This window comes from Macaca nemestrina, chromosome 14 (genome assembly GCF_043159975.1).
Source record: "Macaca nemestrina isolate mMacNem1 chromosome 14, mMacNem.hap1, whole genome shotgun sequence".
In the NCBI taxonomy this organism is placed as follows: domain Eukaryota; kingdom Metazoa; phylum Chordata; class Mammalia; order Primates; family Cercopithecidae; genus Macaca; species Macaca nemestrina.
Window position 1 is genome coordinate 19,786,979 of NC_092138.1, and position 26,946 is coordinate 19,813,924.

General features: G+C 38.3%; 2 protein-coding genes across 14 annotated transcripts in view; both read right to left on the minus strand.

Annotated features, from left to right (window-relative positions):
* LOC105498718 (centrosomal protein 78) overlaps window positions 1–26,312 on the minus strand; it is a 53,141-nt gene extending 26,829 nt beyond the window's left edge. For 8 of the 13 annotated variants that reach the window (XR_011612423.1, XR_011612422.1, XM_011771001.3 and 5 more), the window contains exons 1-12: window positions 25,783–26,236; window positions 22,329–22,501; window positions 22,160–22,232; window positions 20,720–20,823; window positions 18,137–18,311; window positions 15,032–15,145; window positions 13,441–13,505; window positions 12,924–13,035; window positions 11,528–11,545; window positions 9,739–9,874; window positions 8,523–8,568; window positions 6,753–6,881 (exon numbers count right to left, since the gene is read on the minus strand). Coding sequence is in view for 11 of the 13 variants with exons in the window: in XM_011771001.3 (XP_011769303.1) it covers window positions 6,753–6,881; window positions 8,523–8,568; window positions 9,739–9,874; window positions 11,528–11,545; window positions 12,924–13,035; window positions 13,441–13,505; window positions 15,032–15,145; window positions 18,137–18,311; window positions 20,720–20,823; window positions 22,160–22,232; window positions 22,329–22,501; window positions 25,783–26,035 (1,398 nt within the window). In the remaining 2 variants the exon portion in view is untranslated. Of the gene's footprint in view, window positions 1–6,752; window positions 6,882–8,522; window positions 8,569–9,738; window positions 9,875–11,527; window positions 11,546–12,923; window positions 13,036–13,440; window positions 13,506–15,031; window positions 15,146–18,136; window positions 18,312–20,719; window positions 20,824–22,159; window positions 22,233–22,328; window positions 22,502–25,782 lie in introns of all 13 variants that reach the window. The other 5 variants (XM_011770994.3, XM_011770991.3, XM_011770993.3 and 2 more) reach the window with 3 other exon arrangements.
* LOC105498717 (U1 small nuclear ribonucleoprotein C) lies at window positions 18,828–20,506 on the minus strand. The gene has a single exon (XM_071077635.1). The coding sequence runs from the start codon at window positions 20,447–20,449 to the stop codon at window positions 19,970–19,972; it is 480 nt and encodes a 159-aa protein (XP_070933736.1). The 5' UTR covers window positions 20,450–20,506; the 3' UTR covers window positions 18,828–19,969.
* Window positions 26,313–26,946: the final 634 nt, after the last annotated feature.

Sequence of the window (26,946 nt, forward strand, 5' to 3'; positions counted from 1 at the left end):
TGCAAATAAGCAAAAAACTTATCACAACTGGAGAAAGAAGACTAAAATCCTACATTCCTAACTAGTTCTAAAAATCACATCAAAGCACAATTACATGAAATTGTTTCTCCCTCTAGTGGAGGAAGTGAGAACATAATGTTACATTTTTATGAAAGCACCCTCCTCAGTACTCCTTTGAAGAGTAATTCAGGTTCCTTAAAGAAAATAAGGAAATATGAAACGAAACAATTAGAAAGTAAAATCACTTAACATTCCACTACTTAAAAACGACTAATGATAAAGTGTTGTAGTAATTTTCCTCCCTGACAGCTGCTCCTCTTCCTCTCTTCTATATATGGAAGAGTTGATTTTTTTTCTGGAATGCAACCCCAGAAATATCAAATGTTATACTGTACAACAACCCTTGAACATCAAGGGCTTGAAGTATGCAGACTCATTATATGCAGATTTTTTTCAACCAAATGCAGATCAAGAACAGTATTCTGGCTGGGCACGGTGGCTCACACCTGTAATCCCAGCACTTTGGGAGGCCGAGGTGGGTGGATCATGAGGTCAGGAGATAGAGGCCAACATGGTGAAACCCCATCTCTACAAAAAATATAAAAATTAGCTGGGTGTGGTGGTGCGCACCTGTAATCCCAGCTACTTGGGAGGCTGAGGCAGGAGATTCACTTGAACCCAGGAGGCAGAGGGTGCAGTGAGCCGAGACTGGGCCACTGCACTCCAGCCTGGCGACAGAGCAAGACTCCGTCTCAAAAAAAAAAAAAAAAAAAAAAAAAAATACAGTATTCTCCTATGCAAAACCTCATACAGAGGGCTGACTTTTTTATATACCCTGGTTCCACAGGCCAACTGTGAGGCCTAAGCATGCATGCATGGATTTGGGTATATGCTGGAGGATGGAGTCATGGAATAATAACCTGAGTAAACTGAGGGAAGACTGTATATCCAATTTTATGTTAGACATTCTTCCATTTAACATTGAATCAGAGAACTCATAACTTTGACTTTTTTTTTTTTTTTTTCTTGAGACGGAGTCTCACTCTGTCGCCCAGGCTGGAGTACAGTGGCCCGATCTCGGCTCACTGCAAGCTCCACCTCCCGGGTTCACGCCATTCTCCTGCCTCAGCCTCCCGAGTAGCTGGGACTACAGATGCCCACCAACACGCCTGGCTAATTTTTTGCATTTTGAGTAAAGACGGGGTTTCACCATGTTAGCCAGGATGGTCTCCATCTCCTGACCTCGTGATCCGCCTGTCTCAGCCTCCCAAAGTGCTAGGATTACAGGCGTGAGCCACCACGCCCGACCAACTTTGACTTTTTTAGTGGGCTACAAAATATTCCACTGAGCCAGCTTATTAGTTCATGTAATCATTCCTTTATGGCTAACAAGACTGTTTTCAACTTTTCAACATTATAAGATAAAATAATCACTTTTAAGCATGAAGGCTTTGTTCTCCCATATTTAGAATAATTTTCTTGCAATAAATTAATAAAAAAGGAATTTTAGGTCAAAGCAAATAAACATTTTTAAAGCTTTGCAATACTTACATCCAAATTGCTTTTCGAAAGATTTCTAAGATTTTATACTGCTCCTGGCAATGAAACAGTCTATCACTTGGATATATCACCTCTACTCTAACTGTTGGCTTACCTTCCCACTTAAAGTGCAAGATATTCAAGAGAAGGTAGTATATTTTATTGTTTATCCCCAGCATCTGTGTCTACCACAAAGCAGACAACCAATAAATAATTGCTGAATAGAGAAAATCCCTGCCAATATAAGATTTATGTGTGTGTTAAAGACAGAATGTGTGTTTTTCTCTAATAGATAAAAGGTTACTGTCTTCCTTAAATGTGCATTTCTTTGCTTACTAATTAGTACTTAAATTTCTCGTTTAGGTTATTTTTTGGAAATTCAGATTCTCTGAGGCAAAGTTCTGGCCTTACCCATCAGCTGTATAACCTTGGGCAAGTTCAATAACTCTAGGTCTTAATTTCCTCATCTATAAAATGGAGATAAATTCACGTATCACAGGGCTCTTGAAAGGAGTAAATTAATTAACACACACATAAAACCAAGAAGAGTGCCTGGTGTATATAGAGTATGTTCAATCAATGCAAAATGAATAAACATACAAATAGAATTAGTAGCGAAGAGCTTAAAATGGAAGTTAATCGTCTCCTCCTCACTCACACACACAGTTTCCCAGAGGCAACCATTTCTTTAAGCAGGTTTTTTATTGCAAAATATGCTAAACATACTGAAAAATACATAAAGCACACTATCAGGGAATACTCATGTAGCCATAAACCCAAGTTTGCAAGTACAACCAGCCAGCATCTCTGTAATCCCCCATATTTTCTACTCATCACAAGCCCCTCTCCTTCTCCCAGAATTAAACACCATCCTCATTTTCCTAATGATCATTTCCTTTATATGCATGCATCCCTAACAATCTAGTTTTGCCTACTTCTAACTTTATGCAAAGAAAATCATAGCGAATGCAGACTTCTGTATCTTCTTTCTTTCAACATTGTTCTTACAATTCATCTGTTGTTGCCTGTAGCTCTTGTTCATTCAATTTTATTACTTTTATAATTTTCTCACTGTACAAATACAATCTAATTTTTAATTCTTAATGGACATTTAGGTTGTTTTCAGGTTGGGCTATTAAAAATAATGCACATGGACCCTTTTGCACCTGTTTTTCTGGTGCATGTACCCTTGGATGACTTGTTGGGTCACAAGGTATTTATATACTTTCAATTGACAGACAATGCTAAATGCTTTCCAAAGTAGGTGTGCTGACTTATACTTTCAATATAAGCAGGGTGGAAGATTCTTATTACACTCCAGGTCTACAATACCTGCCACTACAAAATTTTATTTTTTGCCAATCTGATAGGAGTGTAGTTGCATCTCATACGGATTTCAGTTCATTTTTCTCTGATTACCTATATGGTTGAATACTTTTCCATATTTATGGGCTACTTGGCTTTTTGTGTGGGGGAGGTTTAAGTCAACCATTCTTCTTTTTAATCCTTCTCTAGTTCTAAATAACATACTATTTAACTACTATATGACCGAATTTCAGACATTATTTACTAACTTTCTGCTTTACTAAATAAAAGTTTGGTTCATTCTTATTTGCTTACTTATAGCCACTCCTCTCAATAAAGTTATATCACCATTAGTTTTTCCATTGGTCATGATCTCAACTTCTAGTGATATATATTACTTAAAAATCTAAATTGTTTTATCAACTCTAAACTCTCTCAATGCACTGCTTTGTAAAATAAGGACAACATACTTTTTTGTCCCTTCTTTCCACCTGTGTCCACCTTCCAAACTTAGCTTTTACACTGTTAAAATTAATAATATTTATATTCTGTTTTATATGCTGAGTTGTTTGTTTTTTGAGAGACAGATAGATCAGTGTTTAAGAGAACAGGCAGAAAGCTTAAGCTCAAATCCCTGATCCAACTCTAAATTTAAGTACAGCTTGGGCTTACTTAAATTTAGCTTCTTTTCTGAAAAGTAGGACTAATAGTAGTAACACCTACCACAGGTTATTCTGAGGATCAAATGAATTAATATAAGCAAAACACTTAGAACAGTGTCCATTACCTGCTAAATGTGACACAAGTTAGTTATTATTGCTATTACATGCAAATTGATAATCAAAGCCGCAGACCACAGCAGTATTCCCATTACATGATTAAATTAATACTGCCTACTGCAGAGTTATATTGTATCTCCATGTATATACAGATTACACTGCCTTCTATACAGTTTCAGTGTCACAGCCCTTGTATAGCATGACCGCGTATTTTAAGTTGCCCTGGACTGTTCCAGTTTACAACCCTTGTCTTGATAGTGTTAACAGCACCTGCTTACACTATTAAAAAGTGTTCTGGTTTGTACAACAAATTAGATAGGTGGTCACTGACTGCTGTGCCACTGAAAAGGGCGGACAAGCTCAAGTGGAATTTTTCCCCTTTGTACATCAGTGGTAGCTCAAAAACTGCCATAGTTTCATTTGCTTTATCTTCGTGCCAACAGAACTTTCTCCTCCTCTGGAGTTTGATTCCCTCCCTCCCTCTTTTCTTCTCTCTCTTTCCCCCTCCCTTCTAATAGTGCCTAATACATAGTAATATGCTTCAAGGATTTTTTTAAGCTCTGAGTCACACAACCAGTGGAAGCCTCTCAAATCCAGACCCGCTGCTCTCCACATTGAAACCACTGATCCCTGATATCCTATTATCTTCCTTCTTGGTTTATACCCTCATTTTGATGGACTATGTTTTCAAATAACAAGAAAAAGTATAGCGCAGGAGGTCCAAAATGTCCCATTCAGCCCCAACTTACGATTGACAGTTTGGCTGGATGGAAAACTCCAGGTTGACAATCATTTTAAAACTTTGGAGGTAGCTTTCTAATTCCAGGATCCATGGTAGCTGATGAGAAGTATAATAAAGTCTGGTTTTTATTGTTTTTAGGTGACTGGTATTTTTCTCTCGGGAATTTCTTTCTTTTCTCAGTATCTTGAAATTTTACAATGAAGACTGTCTACTTATATGTGTCTATCTAAGGCAAACTTTCTTCTGTTCTATCTACTGAGAAATTTCCTTAATTCCTACCGAATTTATTTCAACCATTATAATTTCCAAGCGACCACCCTTGCTTTCTGCTATTCCTTTTTAAACGACACCCTATTTCTTTCTTTTTTTCTTGTTTTTTTTGGAGACGAAGTCTCACTCTGTCGCCCAGGCTGGAGTGCAGTGGCACTATCTGGGCTCTGCCTCCTGGGTTCACGCCATTCTCCTGCCTCAGCCTCTCGAGTAGCTGGGATTACAGGCGCCCACTACCACGCCTGGCTTTTTTTTTTTTTTTTTTTTTTTTTTTGTATTTTTAGTAGAGACAGAGTTTCACTGTATTAGCCAAGACGGTCTCAAGCTCCTGACCTTGTGATCCACCAGCCTCAGCCTCCCAACACCCTATTTCTTTTTTACAGGCGCTGTATCTTTCATACTTGTACTTAACAAACCTAAGGATGTTAAGTAGGGTTTTTTCTTAAAGTATTTTTGTTCTCTTAATTAGCTCTGGTCCTACCAGGACATATTTTTCATCTTTTATTTTCCTTGTCATGTTGTGAGTTTTATTCAACTATCAGGTGAATCATGGTTATTTTCTATTTAAGAATAAGGGAGCGGAGGATCACTGGGAGCTGATGACTGGCTTTTCCTATGCATGAAGAAGTGGGTAGCCAGTATGGCAGGATATCCTCAGCTACCCTTTTCTAGGGTGCAAAATCCACACTATCTACCCTAGTTCTCCCCAGTTACTTTACTGTTTTTCAAAGTCAAATGATCTCATTTCAGGAGAGTGCAGGTAAGGCTGGGAGTCAACTCTTCCACATACAAACTGTCAAGGAGCTCCCTCTATGTTAGTCACGTTTCTAGTTCCCTTCTCCTTTTTCCTATATGCATATCTGTGTATGGAGCCATTTCTGGAGTAGGGATTAGATTCCCTCTGAGCTGTAGGCTTCCCCTGTGCATATTCTAGTCAATGGTTTTCCTCTGTTCTACTGATTCGGTTTCATACTCATTTCCATCTGTCGCCTGTATTTCAAAAATATGTTGAAATCTCTTCAATTCTCTTGATTATTGTAGGCTTACATGTGTTAGAAATTTTGATAACATCATTTTAAAGAGTTCTTAAAAGAGAAAAGAACTGAGAAAATTCTCAGTGCCTCTTGAATCAGAAATTCCCAAGTTGTATTTCGTAACCTTCTTGGTCTCCTCAGTGGCTATAATCATTTTTAGAATACAATTTCCTAATCCCCGGTGAAGAAAATAAATACAACACATTTAAAACAATAATGAACATGAATGAGACATTCTAGGATTTTGTTTTTCCTCTGGAACTTAGCAATAAACCACTCAGGTGCTACAAACTATAGGTGCTCATTTATAATAGGGACAATTCTACATTATCTATAAATTTTTCCCTCTAATGTTCTATCATTTTTATAATTATCTTAAAATTTTTCTATATAAATACTATTAATTTTAATATTAAAAATGAAAATCAGGCTTCATTTTTTTGAAAATCAAAAAGTGATTTCCATAGTCACATAAAAATAAGGTAACTGCCCTTCCACCATGTGAGGACATGGTGAAAAGCCATCTATGAACCAGAAAGCAGGCCCTTGCCAGACATCAAATCTGCCTGAGCCTTGATCTTAGACTCTCCTGCCTCCAGAACTGTGAGACATAAATTCCTGTTGTTTATAAGCTAAATGTAAGTATATAAAAAAGGGATAATTATTTCTATATTTCTAAGTTTCATATAAAAGAAAATTATATTAATTCTAAAAAATTAATTGTGGACTTCCTAGCACACACAAAAAAGTTAAGGCCTCCCAAAGAGCCCTAAATCAGCTGGTTACATTCATTCAGGGCTTAATTTCATCGAGTTTATCTTATGATCATTAAGGCCTTCCCTAAATCTAATATTCTATAATTCTAAGGAAAGGAAAATAGATTACTGATGACATGTTTCAATTTTTATTTCTTAGAGTAGAGATGTCCTTCCTTTTACCTTGTTCTATGATAAAGAACCATTCAAGGGATATGAGATAGAAGGATTCCCATGCAAGCTGTCCAGTGCCTAATCAAGCTTTCACCAGAAACTAACTAGAGTTTGAAATAATCTTCTCCATATCTTTAAAGTGACAGCTTTGTACCTGTAATGCTTCTTGTTTTATGCTAGTTTTCTCAGGCACTTCATGAACACTCTCTGAAGAATCATCAACCTCTTCAATTTCAGAGGATGAAGGACTCTCTACTGTCACAGTCACAGGAAAACCTGGTTGCTTAAAGAAAGAGAACAAGATTGTATAATAATATAAACCAAATACCAAATACTAAAGGACATCTAATCAAAGTGATCTTTCTGAAGTGTTAAGTCATTCTCTATAAATGTCTATCACTACTCCTTAGCCTAACACAATCAATAACAAAGTAAAAAGACACTATTCTTGCTATGTCATTGAAATAATTCTCTCATACAAGGTTTATAATTAATACTAGAATCGCCCATTTTTTTTTTCTTAAATAAAATCTTTCTGAAAAGAACCTATATTATTTTATTACACTTTTTTCACATAAACCAAGCGAGGAGGCAGGGTAAACATTTTTTCTCAGATCAACTGCAGATGAGAAATTTATTCTCTACCATCACACACAGAGTCTTAAAGAAAGTATGATTTTTAGGAGAAAAAATCCATCAGTGGAGGCCTCACAAAGAAGGAAGAATAATTTAAACTGTGAATAATAAACACTAGAATGGTCTGTAATCCCAGCACTATGGGAGGCCAAGGCAGGAGGACTGCTTGAAGTCAGGAGTTCAAGACCAGACTGGGCAACATAGCAAGACCCTGTCTCTACAAAATAAAACAAAAACTAGAATTAAAAAAAAAATTAACCAAATACATGCACACAACTAAAACTGAGACATCAAAAACCTCATCTTTTCCTCATTCTTAAGCCAAAAACTACTGTAATAACAATGCAATTCTCCTGTCAAGTTTCAATGCCACTGGAATGTTGTTCAATATGATATTTCCAAATATTTCAAAATTGACTGTGTCACAATCCCATAAAAAGTCCACAGATCAAAAAGAAGAGTGCCGGGATACATAACTGTACAGAAGAGAAGTCACGAGAATGCAGTATCTACTACAAGCATAAATCCTGCAGTACCTGAAAATCCTAGATGGTAGAATGAGATGCACGCCCATACTTTTGGCTATGCAAGGAGCAGTACCGACACACAGGTGCTCCTTCATCTCAGTAGTGCTACCTTTTACAGAGAAATTACAGTCTCTAAAAACAATTGAAAAGGAAAACCTGATACTCTGAAAGAATTGGCTTGCTCTAATACCATGATGCAGAATGACAGGGAATGTGTTTGATCCTGACAAGGGAGGAAGAAAAACTCTGAGAAAGCAGAGGCTTTAGGACTGGTTGCTTTATTGTGGATTTAGAATCTGGAATTTTTATATACATTTATATATAATTTATATACATATTTATATATATATAATTTATATATGTTTATATATACATATAATTTATATATTTTTTTATATACATATAAAATATGTATCCCCAAAAAACATTTCTTTTAAACTTAAGGACATTCTTGACTATGATAACTCCATGTGCCAGGTGAGAAATGGTGGTCAAATTTGTTTCACTAGGGGCAACAGCTAATTTGCAGACCCAGAGAAATGACTTCCTGTCTACACAGATGAAACCACAAGGCCTCCATTGTGTGACATAGCCACACGATTATACTGTGGCACTGGGAAAACCCAGAAAATTTTAAATGAATTTACTTCAGGGAGGGAAATGTTTTTGTAAAACTCTATTCCGTTTAAAGAGCACAGAGAATGATTTTCCACCCTTCCCATTCCAACCCCCTACATATTATAAACACGGTAACTACGTACCTGCAACTGATTATATATATCACGTGTTTTGATTAATGGGAAACCCCTAAAGAGATATTGATAAATTAAGTTATATTTTGATGTAAATACACCACCAGTTAACACTAGGTAATAACACTTGCTAGTATTATGTAGACTATCCATACATAACTGTGCATAGAAATAAATCACCTCCAGATAAGGGCCTGGAAAACTCTGCTATGGAGAAAATTAAACAATTTAGCAGAATGGCTTTGGGATAAGTCTCTGAAGATGCATGTAGTTCTTATGTTCAGGATGGTTCAGATTTCCAATTTAACTTCTTTAACTGGTGATATTAATTGTTCTCTAATTCACAACTCCTTGTGACCAAGATGGGACTTGAAATGAGTAAGTATCTCAAGAAGACATGAAACTGCAGTTATTAAATGTAAGTGTAAAGACCAGGGCCTCAGCACTACAGTTTATGCAATAATAATTCACATTACCAGTTGTAAAATAAGTATAGTCATCAGTTGCCTAATAAAGATTATACATATTCAATTTAATCTGAGCAACTGAACAGATATTTCACATAGCACCTATTTCCAGTCCTATTTAAAATCAGTTCTCTGTCTTCTTAAGCAATTGTTAATCTCCAATTTCTTGAATACTAAAAGTCATTTGAAAACAATTTATAGTAATCTAATTCATTTATTAAGCATAAAATTATAGTACAACATTTTAAAAACATTCTTCTGACAAAAATTACTATGAATAGCTACCCCCTAGGTAACTGGCTAAAACTAGTTATATCTGGTTTGATTCACTAAATATGATTCACTAAAATGAGTTAGGCCAGTTGGCTGAGTTAGATTAAGTCTAATCAACACTCTCCTATGCTTTACAATGCCCTTTCCCCAATCTTAAATATCCAAATTCCTACTTCTGTCCTATAGGACTTGGTTTAACTGCACATGCTTTAAATGAAACCTTTCCTCACCTGCACAACTGGAGATAATTTCAGTTTCCTCTGGACTCCCACAAGGATACAGCTTGCTGTGACACTTAATAACTTGAAACCCTACTTAAGATTATTTTTTGTTTTTCTTCCTTAAAGGATTCATGAGGCAGAAGCCACATGAGTCATTTTTACCCTATAGACGTAAGCAGAGAACTCTCACATAATAGAAGCTCCAAAATAAAGAATTTTGAATCCCATTTTTATCCTAAAAGATAGAAAATAAAAATACCCTACCTGTGCCTTTTTGCACGTTCTGCAGTACGCCATGGCAAGAAACCAGACACACCAGGTGGTAGAGGTGCGGGCGCATATTCTTTACCAAGGGAGTGTTTTCTGCCACTACTTACAGGTTTCTTTGTAGCCAATCCTACTTGAGAAAGTGTTAAAAAGAAAGAATTAAGATGCACTAAAGGTCTACAGATTAATTAGCACATGTGCATACTCTTAAAAGAATACCAATGGGCACCTGACAATGACACCAAGGCCATTAAATCAGGATCAATTTGTAAATATCTTTTTACATAGGCCACTAATAAATATAAGAATAAATATATTTTAATATATTTAAATATAAGTAAAAAATGTAATAAATATATAAAAATTAAAAATATAAGTTGTCTAGAGTAACAAGTTATCACTTTAACTAAAATATAACTTTAATATATGAGACATGCAGAGCATGAAAAAGTAAATAAAACATGTAACCCAAAGAATGAAAGATTATATGTGATACATTTCATTATGCATTATGCAGAAATATTGTTATTAAATCTCAGAATATTTTTGGCATTCCTGAATCTCAAGGACAGAACATAGATATACCCATGACTCCTACCAAACAGAACCTTCTGAATTGGACCAAAATTTCAATGTGAGATTAATTTTATCATGGAAAAATTATCCAAGTTATAAGAGTGAAGGTAGCTGGACTAATTTTATAATGTAAAAACTATCCAAGTTGTAAGACTGAAGGTAGCTGGGTAGTAGGTGAGTCAATGTTGCCGCCTGTATGTCTGTCCACCTTCAGTGTTCATTTGCTTTTATAGAATACAAAACAAACACATGAAACCTATTGGATAAAAGAATGAAGCATAAAGTCTTATCCTACATTTCAGTATTAAAGAATCAAGTATCTTTTTATGAAACATTTGGTAGCAAAAGCTAGACCTATTAATATTTTATTTAAAACAAATTATATATTAAAATTCACATTTAAATATATGTTTCTGATATCGCTGAGAACAAATAATACAAGTTTATTAAAATGGTTATATTTATCCTTCCAATCTATTTTACTATGTAAGATCTACTTTAGCAGCTTTAGGACAGCATCTACAAGAACGTGTATGTGGTAATACAGGACAAATATTTCCCATAGTGTAGCTTATTGATAATCACCACATCATGTTGTGCCATTTCTCTGGACAAATTTATATACCTCTTAAAATATATAGGAGCTCAGTTCATTGTATGCTGTTATTAATATAATTATCCCAAAAAAATGTTCCTGTGTATTGTTTGTGGTGTGTGTAGAAAGTAATGCAAATATAATTTTTTTTTTTTGGAGGAGTCTCACTCTGTCGCCCAGGCTAGAGTGTAGTGGCACAATCTTGGCTCACTGCAACCTCCACCTCCCAGGTTCAAGCAGTTCTTCTGCCTCAGCCTCCCAAGAAGCTGGGATTACAGGTGCACACCGCCACACTCAGCTAATTTTTTGTATTTTAGTAAAGTTGCCCAGGCTGGTCTCCAACTCCTGAGTTTAGGTAATCCACCCGCCTCGGCCTCCTAAAGTGCTGGGATTACAGGCGTGAGCCACCGTGCCCAGCCACAAACAGAAATTTTAGTTAAAACCAAACTAATTTACTTATCTTGTTAGATGATGAAAAAAATTATAGTGGAAGTTTCCTATCTTCTGTCTGCACACGTAATTGCAATATGAATGTAACATAATTTACATAAATTATATAACCCCTATACTCACTGACACCTATTAAATATATAGCCAGACACTGATTTGGCTTACCTCTGTGTCTCCAAATAACTGAGGCAAATACAAAAAAAGCCCAAGAAATAAAGTTACTCTTAAAATAGCTCAGTGAGCTTGTAAACTTCAGTTACATTTCCAATTTCTTTAATCATGCTAAGAAAAAAGATTTTTTGAATTCTCATTCAATGATGTCCAATTATATACCACTAGCTACTAAAATTATAGTATTTCCAATGTTTTATATTTTATGTTAAATTGTTTTATATCTTAGCCATTTTTAAGCATACAGTTCAGTGATATTGTCAAGTGATAGCTTTTAAAAATTTCAAGTAGCATCCAAATAAAAGATTATCTGGTATTAATTGTTTGGTGATCGTAATGTACAGGGTATGTAACTAAAGTCACCACAAACCTTTTTCTGGGAAACATGTTTATGTTTATGATTATAAACATAAAAAAATTATTTTGTTTCCTCTGTATTAGTCTTCATGGTTTTACTGTTTCAAAATTCAAAGTTACTTACAAGAAAAGGTCACTTTCATATTAGATTTGGCTTAACTTATTCCACTGTCACTCATTCTTATCAGTAAAAAAAGGCTACTTATGACTAAAGATAATGTGTTCTAGAAAATAAAAGTTAAAGACTCTTTAAAAACAAAACGAAAATATCAGTAGAACTAGATTATACCAAATTTATATATTCAGGAGAATGTGAAATTTATGTCATTAGTTGATAAAGAGTTTATAAAGTTTTCTTTCATTACTCTGTCACAAAATTATAGACAATTTCAAAATTCTAGACTGTTATTTGGCAGATTAAATAAACTATAAATAGCAAACATTTACGGAATGTTTGTCTAAAATGTTCCATCTCTGGGTAATAAACTTACCTGCAGTATTGTTTTATAAGGATTACATACGATTTAAGGTTTTTTCATCATTGAAAGAAGCAAGGTGCTACCTGATTCAACAACTTTGGGTAAGAATTTGCAAGGAAGGAGGAGGAAACAAAGGGAAAAAAGGGAACTGGGAAGAGATTTTGTTTTCTATAGTATGAAAGGATAATTTTTCATTAACAACAACAACAAAATCATACAAACGCACTGCTGCTAAAACTGTCATCAAAGTGCATCCCAAATTTCAACTGCAAAGTATCAGAAGTAATCATCAATCAGAAAACATATCTAAAATCATGTTGTATGAAAAACAAATAAGGGTAATTTTTAAAATGGAAGCACTAGCATCCCTTTCCTAATGATTCATTTACTATTTCTACATTCCATAAATTCTCATAATCAGAATAATTATAGTCCTAATAATATGCACAGAGTCAAAATTGGTTGTTACCGTCAATATCATAAATGAGAAGAGATTTTGATTTTAACACACTAGAACACTAGTAGCATTAAAAAGCCAAGACCAAAAAGGTTACCAATTCTAATAGTAGCTTTTCCTTTGTGACCACTTCCTAGAATTATAGTTCTCTTTTTCTGTTTAGCAGTTTTGGATGGTTCCTTCACTGATGGAGAAGTTATCCACTGGTACTAAAAGAGAGAGAATAAACACTACATTTCAGTTACAGATCATTTATGAGGGTTAGATCTTAAATGGAAATTGTTAAGATATTCTAAGTTAATAAAAGGTTTGCAATCAGCAGTTCTGGGACCCAAAATTAAAGAATCGTATGGTATTTACAAAAACAGAAAAGACATTTGATTTGACTGTAAATTTAAGATGGCAGAAAAGTGCCTTAATAGTTTCATCTTATTAAAAACAGACAAAAAGCTGGGTACAGTGGTATATACCTAGAATCCTAGCTACCTAGGAAGCTGGGAAGGGGGAAGATCGTTGAGCTCAGGAGTTTGAGGCCAGATTGGGCAATATAGTGAGATCCCAGAAGAAAAGCAATTAAATAAGAATTATTTCTAGAGAAATAAAACATGATATACCTCTGATTTAGCACTGCTTCCATTCTGAAGAACTTTTTTGATAACTGCTTTCATCATAGAATGATCTAAAGTAAAATAAAAATTGAAATTATAGTAATTGTTTCCCAATGAGCAGCTATTCCCATTTAAAAACAAAAGCCAACTAATTATTGCTTTTCCCATGAAATTAAATATGAATTCCATATAATGTAATTATATATCTTTTCCCCCTTTGATTATTCTAACTTCTTCCTCAAAAACAAAATAAAGTATGCCAACATGCATATTGTCCCTATGGCTACTATTCTGGCAGCAGCAAAGATCAAAGGTAAACACTTTGGAACTAAAATAGCTTTAGATACCTCTGAATAGGAAATCAAAAGCCTAGACACTGTCCAGACACTTAGATGCCTAAAAGGCACCAAATATACACAAATCAAAGTCATGATGCATCCCCAAAGCTGCTCTTCTCCATAGCCTCCTTTTCTCTATAAACAGTACCACCCAGTTGTATGCAAAATCATCTAGGACTTGAAAACAAAATTATTATTTCCTTTATACCCCACAAGTCTTGTTAGCTACACCCTGCTTCAACCACTTTTTACCACCTCCAATCTTCCACCCTAAGCGAAGCCACAGCCGTCTCTAACTTGGATCAGTGTGAGTCTCCTAACTGGTCTCCCTCTTTCCCTTTTATAGCTCCCTACAAGTCTACTCTCCACACTAAGTCATCTGATTGAATTACTACTTGGAATATAACCCTTACCAGCTCAAAATCCTCCCATGGTTTTCAGCTCATTTAGAATTATCTAAGTCCTTACCATGACCTTCAAACCTTACAAGATCAGGCCCCTTGCTGGTTGTCTGACTTCGTAGCATACCAGGCTCTTCCTCACTCAGTGCTCCCACCATGTTGGCCTTCTTGCTTTTCCTTAAATACTCCATCCACCCTGCCACCTATGTACCTACATATTCATTGCTTCCTCATCACTGGAATGTACTTTATCTGCATCTTTCATTGCTTGTTCCTCTCCTAATCAGGTATCTGCTCAAATGTCACTTTTTTAGTGAAGCTGTCTCCTAACAAACCTATCTAATATAGTCCCACCTGTCCCTATTTGTCTTCTTACCTTAATGTATTTTTGCACTTCCTACTATCTAAATTACATTACCTATCTGAGTTCTGATATAACTCCCCCACTAGAATGTAAGCTCTAGGAGACCAAGACTTTGTCTAGCTGGTTTACTGCTACATGTTTAGTGCCTAAACCAGTATCTAGCAGATAGAAGTATTCAAAAATTACTTGTCAAATCAACAAATGAATGAAATACTATTTCCAAGAATTCAGAAGTTCTACAGGAAGAAAATAATGCACTTGGTGGAAGCAGATTTATTATCTAGGTTCACTTCTATTCAGAGTAGCAGCCAAGAGCAATATAAGTATAACTCTTTTCATCAGTAAATTATCTACTATAAACATAAGAAAGTGCAAGATTAGAAAAGAGTAAGATTAGGAAAGCAAACACATTATGTTTTCGAAACTGTCAATACATGAGAAATTATTTTTGTTTTGCTATTTGTTAGTCAATAAAAAATATTGTAGTGACATACCAATGAGTGGATTTTTTCTTATATCCAGAACGACCAGAGTTGTATTGGTTTCAAGGGCCTCTAGCAAAGCCTTTGCTCCTTCATTGGTGAGGCCGCACTGTTGCAGGTCAAGAGCTTTCAAGAAAAGACAAAAGGTCACTTGCTAATTCTATACAGATTTTTTTTTTTTTTTTTTTTTGAGATGGAGTCTCGCTCTGTTGCGCAGGCTGGAGTGCAGTGGTGCTATCTCGGCTCACTGCAAGCTCTGCCTCCCGCATTCACGCCATTCTCCTGCCTCAGCCTCCCGAGTAGCTGGGACTACAGGTGCCCGCCACCACGCACGGCTGATTTTTCTGTATTTTTAGTAGAAACAAGGTTTCACCATGTTTGCCAGGATGGTCTCAATCTCCTGACCTCGTGATCTGCCTGCCTTGGCCTCCCAAAGTGCTGAGATTACAGGCATGAGCCACCTCTCCCGGCCAATTCTATACAGATTTAACATACAGACAACTCCCACTTAATCACACCTGGAAGACTCCTGCCCAAGACTACTCATGGCCAGTTTTCAATCTTGGGTATCGAAAAAATAAAAAATAGAAAACCACATGCACACACACAAAACAAAAAAGAAACCCTCTTCTTAGATGTGCCATGATTACCCTCCCTTTAGCACCAATAAATTACCCAACATATTTTACAATTACAGAGTTGAAAAATAACTCTATATAAAACATCACAGGATGAATATCTGTTCACAATTAACAAGAATGCTAGTGACAGTGTAAACCTCATAGGCAAAAACTGGGTGGAGCTCAGAAATTGTACTAGATTCATCATCAAATTCAAATTCAAACTCCAAGTGACTCTCAAAAAATGACATTAAAAAAGGGAAAAGAAAATAGAAAAAGGTAAGAACTGTTAGTTTTAGAATAAAAATGACAAAGAAAGAACTCTAAGGGGATAGAAATAATGAATGCAAAGAATGTGTGAATAGAGATTATATACTAAAAACCTATCAGGAAAAAATGATGGTCACGAACTCTCCCTCAAGTAAAAGGTCAAAGAACTAAACAAATGCTCATGAATACTAGTAACACTGAGGCTGAACAATCTACTCATTTAAACCCAAAAGGATTATCACAAAAGTACAGGTATAAAAAAAGATTACATCAGAGCAAAAGCACTGTGTATACCATTACATTAAAATAACTGAAGTCTTTCAAAACTTCATGTTATGGACTACATGTCTGTATTCCCCAAAAATGCATATTGAAACCCTAACCCCCAAGAGGGTAGTAGTATTAGGAAGTGGGGCCTTTGAGAGGTAGTTAGGTTTAGTTGAGGTCTTGAGAGTGGAGCCCTCATAATCGGATTAAAGTCCTTATAAGAAAAAAAAAAAAGAGACTACAGCTCTCTCTCACCACCATTTGAGGATACAAAAGTCTTCCATAAGCTAGGGAGAATGCCCTCACCTGACAGCTATCTACTGGCATCTGGATCTTGGGCTTCCCAGCCTCCAGAACTGTGAGAAATGAATGCCTTCTCTTTAAGTCACCTAGAATATAATTGTCATATGCTTCTATAACAGAGTATCATAGAATATTCTATGAAGCCCTAAGACACCACAAGACACACAGAAATAAGTCAGATATATGGATCTGACAGAATATGGTACAACCTTTACAAACTCTTGCTGCAGAAGAATGAGCATAGGATGCAATTATCCAACTAGCCAAATTAATAAAAATAGCCAGTAAATCTCACTAGTAAATCAAATGAATATAAACTAAAACAATTAAATGTGATCATGCTTCTATCAGATTGGTGAAGGTCACATTTTTAAAAAACCCTTAAAATGTGCAGACTCTGTTAACACAGCAACTCTCCTTCTAAGAATTTGCCAGAAGGAAATAATAAGAGACACGGACAAGGACACGTATTAAAGTACTGTTTATAACAATGATAAATTGGAAATAGCTTATATATCTAATAGGAATGAATAAGCTAAGTGTTCTATGGCATATTAACATAATGGAACTCTGAAGAGGCACTAAAAATGATATGGTAAATGTAAACTTATTGATTTAAGGTATGCTATACTAAGTGAAAAAAGTGATAAAATTCACAGAGCAATCCCATTTGCATTAAAAAAGAAAAAGCAGGGAGTTCTCATTTCTGTAAAGTTTAAGGTTTTAAAATAGACACAATCCAGCATTTATGAGACTATAATATGGCACATTTCTGGAAGGCAAATTGGTGACATGTATCAAAAGTCTTTAAGAAATACATTATACTGAGTTACTTGACTTTAGTAATTTATCCTACAGAAGTAAATTCAGGCTGGGCACAGTGGCTCGTGCCTGAAATCCAGTACTTTTGGGAGGCCAAGGCGAGAGAACTGTTTGAGCCCAGGAGTTTGAGACCAGCCTGGGCAACACAGCAAGACCATGTCTCCACAAAAATACAAAAATTAGCCTGGCGTGGTAGTGTGCACCTGTAGTGCCAGCTACTCAGGAGGGTAAAGTGGGAGGACACTTGAACCAGGAGTTTAAGGCTACAGTGTGGTATGATTACGCCACTGCACTCCAGCCTGGGCAACAGAGAAAGACCCTGTCTCCAAAAAACAAAAGTAACTTCAATGGACACAGAGATGTATACATAAGGAGTTTACTACAGAGTTGTTTATAATAGGGGAAAAGCATAAACTGTCTAAATATCAAATAGCAGGGAATTAAACTATTGTGCCTCAATGTAATAGAGTACTACGTGATACATCATTAAATAAAAAAAGCAGGGTTACAAAATGGTAAGTGCACTATAGTTCTGTTCTTGTAACTCTAAGCACACAAATACACGTGCAGGAAAAAACAATACTGAAAGTATACACACCAAAATGAACAGTTTATCTCTAGGCATTGAGATTATACGTAGTATTATTTTTTTGTTACTTGGTATCTTCTATAAAGAATATATGTAACTTTCATAAAGGCTTAAAAGCAAAATAAAACCTATTAGAAAAAAGAGGCTTTTTTAAAAACCTTAGGACAACATTACTGTGCCAAGAGTGAAGCATATTTAATATCAAAAAATTCAATATTTTCCATCTTACAAGTTCATTTAACTTACCTCTCAGCCATAAATCCTCACTGAGAGAGTCTGCAAAAGCACTTGCACCTAGGTCACCAATGAGTGTGTTGCAATTCAATGTGATACGTCTTAAGCCAGCCATACAGTCAAGATCAGGTCTCCTATAGCGAAGACTCTCAGCCCAGGTTTCTTCATGCCTTCTCATGGTCTGATACTTTAAAGATTTAGTAAGATGAAATTAATACACTTGAATAAAGAGATAGGAACACCAAAAGGAACCAAGTACAGCTGATTACATCAGAGTTTTACACACACACCAGGTACATATGCCAGGTGGGTTAATCTGAGAGACTGATTAAATAGTAGATTTTGAGTGAGGAGTCCAGTGACCCAGATCCTAGTCTGCCACTGACTAGCTGTGTGACCCTAACCACTAATGACCTGTTACTGATTATTTTACGTAAACTGACAACTTAGTTAACTTCTAAGAATTTTATTTTCTTTACACGCCAAGTGAAGGTATTGGTTCTAAATTCTATCATTGCCAAGCCTCTAAACTATATCATTCTGTCCTCTAGTGGTCTCTAAACACTTGACTGGATATCCCACAGGTAAACATTACACATATATGTTATTTATTAATAAACTATATATAGGAAGTTCTACATACATATTTTATGTATATTACAAACCAAACAGAAACAACAGATATTTTTTAAATGATATAAAAATATAGAGGTTAATATTTTCTTCTCCTAACCCAAGGGATCTCACATATTTCTTAGGGTATGCACACCAAATTTAGAGGCCTAGAATATACAAAGCAAGGCTGATATGCCTTAGGAAACTGGTGGTTTGAGTTTTAACCACAGGTACTATCTTAAAGACATAATCACTTCTCTATATCCATAAAGTAAATTTTGGTAACAGGGAACACTGATTTTAAGAGAAAAAAAATCTTATTACATTCTAAAACAACAGAAGATTCAAAGTTCCTATGACTCTGTCAAATGAAAATTGTGTCATTTGCTATTCATAATAACTGTATAAAAGCAATAAGAGGAAATAACAGCAAACACTTAGATAGCCAGGCACTATTTTATACACATTAGGTCATTAAATCCTAAGAATGATAGACACAGGTTTTCTTACTATACACATTTTACGGATGAGAAAAGTGAGGCACAGAGAGGTTAAGTAATTTGCCCATGGTCACAACTTATTAAATGGGAGAGAGCTTGGGTTTTAACCTAGGCCATCTGGCTTCAGAATCCACATGTGTAACCATTATCTATCCCAGGGAGAGTGGGCTTGGGCTGTAGAGGCCCCAAAGTAAACATTTTCAGCTCTGTGGGTCATATAGTTTCTTTTGCAGCGACTCAACTTTCCTAGTGTAGGGTGTAGCAATAGTTAATATGTAAACAAATGTGCATGACTATGTTTCAAAACTTTATTTACAAAAACAGATCACAGGCTAGATTTGGTCCACAGGCCATAGTTTGACTACCCCTGGTCTATACCATCAAATTACTAAAAAGGCTTCATGTCACATTATTATGTAATTTTATCCTAAATACAGTAGTAATAACCACTATAAAGTTGTTAAGACACCTTTAAAATTATTGTTTTACAAACCACATTTTTTTTTTTAATTGAAAGAGTTGACAATTTTATTTTCACATTTCCCAATATAAATGAAAACTGCATCTTTTTTGTCCCACTTCTCCCCTCCAAAACTATTCTCTCTTTGATAGGACAGGGGAGCAAGTCTTCCCTATGCTGTTTAGAAAACTCAGTATCACAGCAGCATGATCTCCTGGTGAAGCAGAACAGGTAATATAAAACTGATACAATGAAGCCTCCCCTCTATCCTTATCTGTCTGGTCGAGTCATTCCGGGCCGAGTGGGCACCATCATGGGACGGGCAAGAGGTCTCATCATTGGGGGCCCAGGCATCATTGGCATGTGGCTTCCCATGGGCGGCCTCATTCCAGGAGCAGGTCCCACTGGCATCATCCCAGGAGGAGGAGGGCCCATCATTGGCATCATGGGAGGGCCCCCCATATGGGGTGCTGGCATCATACCAGGGCGAGGAGGACCCGGAAGGCTGGGGGGAGGTGGTATCATCGCCCCTGCAGGAGGAGGAGCAGAGAATGGAGTAGGAGGTATCTTTCCTTGTTGAAATGCAGCCGTTGTTTTATCAATCAGGCTCTGAGCCTGCTCTTCCATCCATTTCTGATGATAGTCTTTCACATTCTCTTTGTGTTTCCTTCCACTGCAGTGTGTCTTTCTCACAGATGGAGAGTCATGGGTGAGGTATGTATCGCAGTAGTCACAATAAAACTTGGGCATGTTGCTCTGCAGGCCGTTGGCCACTCCACAAACCACATTTACAGAAAAACATAATTATTATGTTTTAGATCTCCTATTTCTAAGATTAAGCATACTACTTTTACTAAATGGTAGAACTCCAGTCTGAAAATCGGTCATATTCTTTAAACAAAACTAAAACTGCAATCCCTGTATGTATCAAAAGACAAAAATAACTGCTGTCTTGTATCAAAATATTAATGTGTGGCAATCATATAACACATTTTCATGAAAGTTGGAACATAAAGTTACCTTTAAGATCTTGGCCATGTGATCTGCTCCCTGCCATGTCAGATTACATCCTGTGAAGTTGACTGTCTTAAGAGTGATAGAGCTCTTTATACCTTGACAAATAACTAAAATGGAAAAAAAACCATATACAATAAGACGAAGAGTCTATACAACCTAATCAATCTTGATTTATTTGCTCTTCTTGTGTCTTTTCTATTTTATAGTTGTATTCTTAAAATCACTATCTACAATCTACCTAGGCAACTGATTGGTCCATTCTAAAATATGTCAGTAACAAAGTGTTACTCCAGTTTATTGCAATAGCTCAATTCTATTTAGATGCCAAAATTGAATAGACTGAATATTGCAACCTTACTCCCGACCACAGTACAGTTCTACATACTTTTTGAGACATCTGAAAGAAAAACATAAAAAACACAAAACTCTTCCTATTTTCATTTCCAACAGCAGACCTCAATCTGTTATCAACCAACAATTCAGTGTCAACTATAAACCCAGAATTGTATTAGGTGCTACACTAGAGCACCTAATGTACTAGAACAATAGAAGACAGAGGCCTTTAAACTCTCTGCTCCCTCAAATTGAAATGCAGGCTTCCTTACCCCTCCAGACCACTATTCCACACAATGAACACAGGTCAAGACTTCAGGATCCCAACCAACAGTCACCTTCTGTGAATATTTCCAACACCCCACCCCCTTCCCCGAGTCTGCCAGCCTTTTATATGCTCCCATACAGCACTTTCCCTATATTTCCTATTTTGGAACATACCATAGCGCATTAAAATTGATTGTATATATGTTTTAATTATTTAAAATAATGATGATTTTTCTCTTTTTTTTTTTCTTTTTAGATGGAGTCTTGCTCTATCGCCCAGGCTGGAGTGCAGTGGTGCAATCTCGGCTCACTGCAACCTCTGACTCATGCCATTCTCCTGCTTCAGCCTCCCGAGTGGCTGGGACTACAGGCGCCCGTCACCATGCCCGGCTAATTTTTTTTGTATTTTTTTAGTAGAGACGGGGTTTCACCATGTTAGCCAGGATGGTCTCGATCTCCTGACCTCATGATCCACCCGCCTCGGCCTCCCAAAGTGCTGGGATTACAGGCGTGAGCCACCGCGCCCGGCCTCTTTACATCTTGCTATTTCCTTCCCATAAATATTTCTTGAAGAAAAACTCTAAAATATGAACAAACACAAAAAACAGAGAACACCAGATGGTATATATCTGTGTGGTCTGTGGTTTAACACAAACTTAAGTAAAGTTAGTTCAGATTATATTCAGCATGCCAAGCTTTCATGGTAGACTTGAGACTGGACCAAGGTTTGAACAAGCACATGAGGCAGTAGTAAGATAAAGGTACAGACGGGAATTAACATGGCATGTAGGGAAACATGAAACCGGCCTGACAGGACAAGAGTTAAATGAGATTTAAACTCACTTTCTAAACCTCCATCTCCAATTGGACAATTTGCAAGAGACAGGTGCACCAAAGAAGTCGATTTATTCAATCCCTTTAATGAGGGGGAAAAGTTAAAAATGTTATTGAGGTTTTTTTTCCTCCAAAAGCAACTATCAAATGTCTACAGGCCAAATTAGACAAAGCTTACCTTTGCTAAAATAGTTAAATCCCTCTCTCTCAGAATTAGTCCATTTAGCTCCAGGTTCTTTAGCACACTTGATATACTTAAACAGCCTTTAAGAGCTTTACACAACTGGAAGGTCACATCTTTGTATCTTATCGCAGGAACACGACTTCTGCAAAATTTATTTATGTCAGAACCTAAAACAAAGATAAAGGAAAGTTAGTGACTTCAATCATACAATGTATCATTCAAAAACATCTGCTCTGTGCTAAGACACAGAAATGAGCCATGTCCTTAAAGGCCTCTTAAGGACAGACACATGTAAACTCAAGCCACATGAGATACATCAAACTACCTACATAGAGGTTCTCATGGAAGCAAAGAAGTTGCACTGAAAGGATGGCTTCAAGATAATCCTGAAGCTGAATCTAGAAAGGTGAGAACAACAACATGAGGTCAGAGTGGGTGATGCATTAACCAGAGGAAACAGCAAGAGCAAAGTCATCTAACTCTGACACCTGCCGGGCACTGGAAAACTGCAGGTGGATCTGACTAAAGCCCAGAACTGTAGCAGGTAGAGTCAGAAATTTACAGAGAGGCAGGGAGAAGCAAGCCTGCGAGTTGACTTTTACCTCACAGGTGATGAGGACCAGGGCTACCACTGACACATTAAGGATACCCCTAGCAGGTCAGAAAAATGTACCTCACTGTTGGAGAACCAAAGAGATAAAGGAAATGGGAAAAAGCTCCCTTTCCTCAAGACCAACCCCAGGAAGCTTAACAGAACACAGCTGGGATTTCAGTGCCTCTGTGCAGAACACAAACCACCAATACACACCGGTCCTGTGTGGGCATGCCACTTTAAGCATGTCTTTTCCTTTTAGAAAGATCACTTGAACCAAAGTAGGCAGATGAACTAAGAAAAACCAAGCTCAGGGGCAGCAAAACTAGCTAGGAGCTTCTGCAATAGTCCAGGCAAAATGTAATTAAGGATGGACAAGCAATATGTAGGTTAAAATCTACAACCTAGACCCACTGGATGCAAGAGATAAAGAAGGTTCAGTGAAGAATATCTTGACAAGAATGATCTGTAATACCTTTTTCTTACATTCAGTGCAAAATATTAGGCAAGATCTAGTAGGCTAGCCTTGACTCTGAGGTCCCTCCCATCTTTAATTTCTTTTGGTTCCTGTTTTTTTTTTTGTTTATTTTTTGTGGGGGGAGGGTCATGGATAGGGTCTCACTCTGTTACCCACGCTGGAGTACAGTGGCGAAATCATGGCTCACTGCAGCCTCAACCTCCCAGGCTCAAGAGATCCACCAAGCCCAGCTAATATTTTTTACTTTTTATAGAGACAGGAGTCTCACTATGTTGCCCAGGCCAGTCACAAACTCCTGGACTCCCAAAGTGTTAGGATTAACAGTGTGAACCACTGCACCTGACTTGGTTCCTGTTATTATTTTGATTAAGTAAAGTCCATTCAGAGGTACAGAACAGTTCCTGCACCTGAATGAGATGTAGAGAATAATCTGACTTATTTTCAGAAGCAGATGTGTTGAACTGTCCTTGCAGAAGAGATGGTGCTAACTCCAGAGCCTAGAAAAGGGCCGAGCACACAACAAGCGGTCAGGTTGTTTTTAAATAAATCAACAATCATTTCCTGTCCCAGATCACACATCCTCCCTCTTTCTCTCAGCTTATAAACATATTCACATCCATATCCACTTAAAAAACACCTTTCAGACCTACAATTATCCGGATCTTCTTTGTGGATAATCTAGGTCCCTCCCATGCCTTCAAATACCTGTCCTCCCACAAAGCCTAAATCTTGGTTCCAGATCTGCCTAGCAGACATATTTGGATGCCCCACAGACCCCTCTTAAAACATTAAAGACAAACTGAGATCCTCTTCCCACGCCCAATCCAACCCTTCTCTATTTTTTTTTTTTTTTGGAGACAGAGTTTTGCTCTTGTTGCCTAGGCTGGAGGGCAATGGTGCAATCTCAGCTCACTGCAACCTCCACCTTCTGGGTTCAAGCGATTCTCCTGCCCCAGCTTCCCAAGAAGCTGGGATTACAGGCGCCAGCCACCACGCCCGGCTAATTTTTTTTTTTTTTTTTTTTTTTTTTTTAGTACAGATGGGGTTTCGCGGTGTTGGTCAGGCTGGTCTCGAACTCCTGACCTCAGGTGATCCACCCGCCTTGGCCTCCCAAAGTGCTGGGATTACGGGCGTGAGCCACAGTGCCCGGCCCCAGCCCTTCTTCTCTATACCTTAATTTGGGCCATTAGATTACAACAATTCACCATCCTTCCAAATTTAATTTGCCTTCCACATGGAGGTTAGAGTGAGCTCCTCTAGAAATTCCATCTCATCATCGTACATTGGTTTCCCAAAACCTTCAGGATAACCCATGACAGGACAAACAAGGACCCTCCCTGTTTCGCCCCCACAAGGTTTCCAGCCTCAACTCTCTGCTCTTTCTCAAACCCTAAATTCTAGTCCTGTACCTCAGCTTGCCATACTCTCTCCTAATTCCAAAACTTCGGCACAAACTGTTCCCTTCTGTTACCTAGCTAGCCTCTATAGGAAGCTGCCTCCATTATGCACAAAATGCTAAGTGCTCAAAGGAATAACAGCATTTTGTCATACATCGTGGTTGACCTAACATATTTTCCGAATAATCAGAGTCTGGATCCCTAATTATACCACCATACATTTACAAATGGCTTCTATTTGTAAAGCACTTTACAAACTTCTTATATATACCTTAAAAAACGAAGACAGGCAGAGCGCGGTGGCTCACGCCTGTAATCCCAGCACTTTGGGAGGCCGAGGCGGGCGGATCACCTGAGGACAGGAGTTCGAGACCAGCCTGGCTAACATGCTGAAACCCCGTTTCTACTAAAAATACAAAAATTAGCCGGGCCTGATGGTGCGGGCCTGTAATCCCAGCTACTGGGGAGGCTGAGGCAGGAGAATCACTTGAATCCAAGAGGCGGAGGTGGCAGTGAGTCCAGATCCCGCCATTGCACTGGATCCAGCCTGGGCGACAGAGTGAAACTGTGTCTCGGAAAAAAAAAAAAAAAAAAAAAAAAAAAAAAACGAATGAAGACAAAGGCTGACATATATTAATTTCCTACCTGCTTAGTTCTCTATCAGGCAAATTAAAGTCATTCAATAAAATAGGTAACATCTGTCAAATGTTTAATGACGTCCCAAACTGTGCTAAGAGCTCTGCAGGCATCAGCAGCGCAGGGAATCCTTGCAAAGGCGCACATAACCTGGGTCTCGTTATTAAGCCCATGTTACGGATGAGCACACTGAAGCCCTAGAGACCTTAAGCCACTCACCTAGTTGGTGAGTTTCCAGGCCGCACACTCCGTCTATTGCACACATACCCCGGCAATGGACACCACCCACCTAAAAACCCACTTCACCGCACCGACAGAGGGGCCCTGGAGGCGGGAACTACAAACCTGTGTCCCCCAGCCAAGGCTGGAAGAAGCTCTTGATGGAGATCAAGGGTAGGTCTTTATTGATCTTCAGAGTGCTCAGCAGAGGTGCCCAGTCCACCCCGCGGAGGCGGTCGGCGTTGAAGTCCAGCACGCCCTCCCGGAGACATGCGCGTACGGCGGGCAGCGGCACCGAGTCCTGCAGCGCGCACAGGTACTCGTAGTGCGAGAAGAAGTCCGCCGCGCTGTCGCGGCGTAGCTTCACCGAGTCGATCATGGCCCGAGGGCGGCCTCGGGGGATGCCCGCCGCGGAGACTCCGCCCGCGCCCACCCAGGAACCCTGGGTCGCCGCCCGGCCGCTCCGGCACCCACGGCCAGGCGGTGGCGGCAGCCGCGCACCGGGCTCAGGAGCGGCTATTCGGTCGGAAGACGCAAGGCCAGAGCCCCACGCTAGGCCGGTCCCTCAACGCCCAGCTCCCGCGCTGCCTCCCGCCCCGCGGCCCAGGCGGTTGGCGCCCGCCTCATAATCCTCTGAGGCGCGGGGATTCAAGCCGGTGGGCGGTGCCGTGGAACGGTGCGCGAAGACGTCAACGTGCTCGCTGTGCGTCGGCACGCAGGCCCCGCCTCCTGAGAACGGGCGGGCTGGCAGCGACCCTAGATAGTGGTCAGGAGAGTGTGAGGGTTTACGAAAGTGTTTACTGATCGATCCAAATAAAAGTGAAATGTGTGGTCGGGTGCGGTGGCCCACCTCTGTAATCCCAGCACTTTGGGAGGCCGAGGCGGGCGGATCACCTGAGATCAGGAGTTCGAGACCAGCCTGGCCAACATGGCGAAACCCCGTCTCAATTGAAAATACAAACATTAGCCGGGCATGGTGGCAGACGCCTGTAATCCCAGCTACTCGGGAGGCTGAGGAAGGAAAATCGCTGGAACCCGGGAGGCGGAGGCTGCAGTGAGCCGAGATCGCGCCATTGCACTCCAGCCTGGGCGACAAGAGCGAAACTCCGTTTCAAAAAAAAAAGAGAAGAAAAAGTGAAATGTGGATGTAACAACGCACTTTTAAAAAATAGTCTAAACATCTGAGGAATGTGTCTGTGTTTGCAGCGTCCAGCCAGCACAGAGATTGCTCTCAAGGGATGTAGGAACGACTGATTGAACGTGAACTGCGGTCATTAAATCTTTTATGTC

Bases quoted from the DNA above. Each gene is read 5' to 3' on its own strand.
- LOC105498717 (XM_071077635.1), bottom strand. From the start codon at position 20,449: ATGCCCAAGTTTTATTGTGACTACTGCGATACATACCTCACCCATGAC.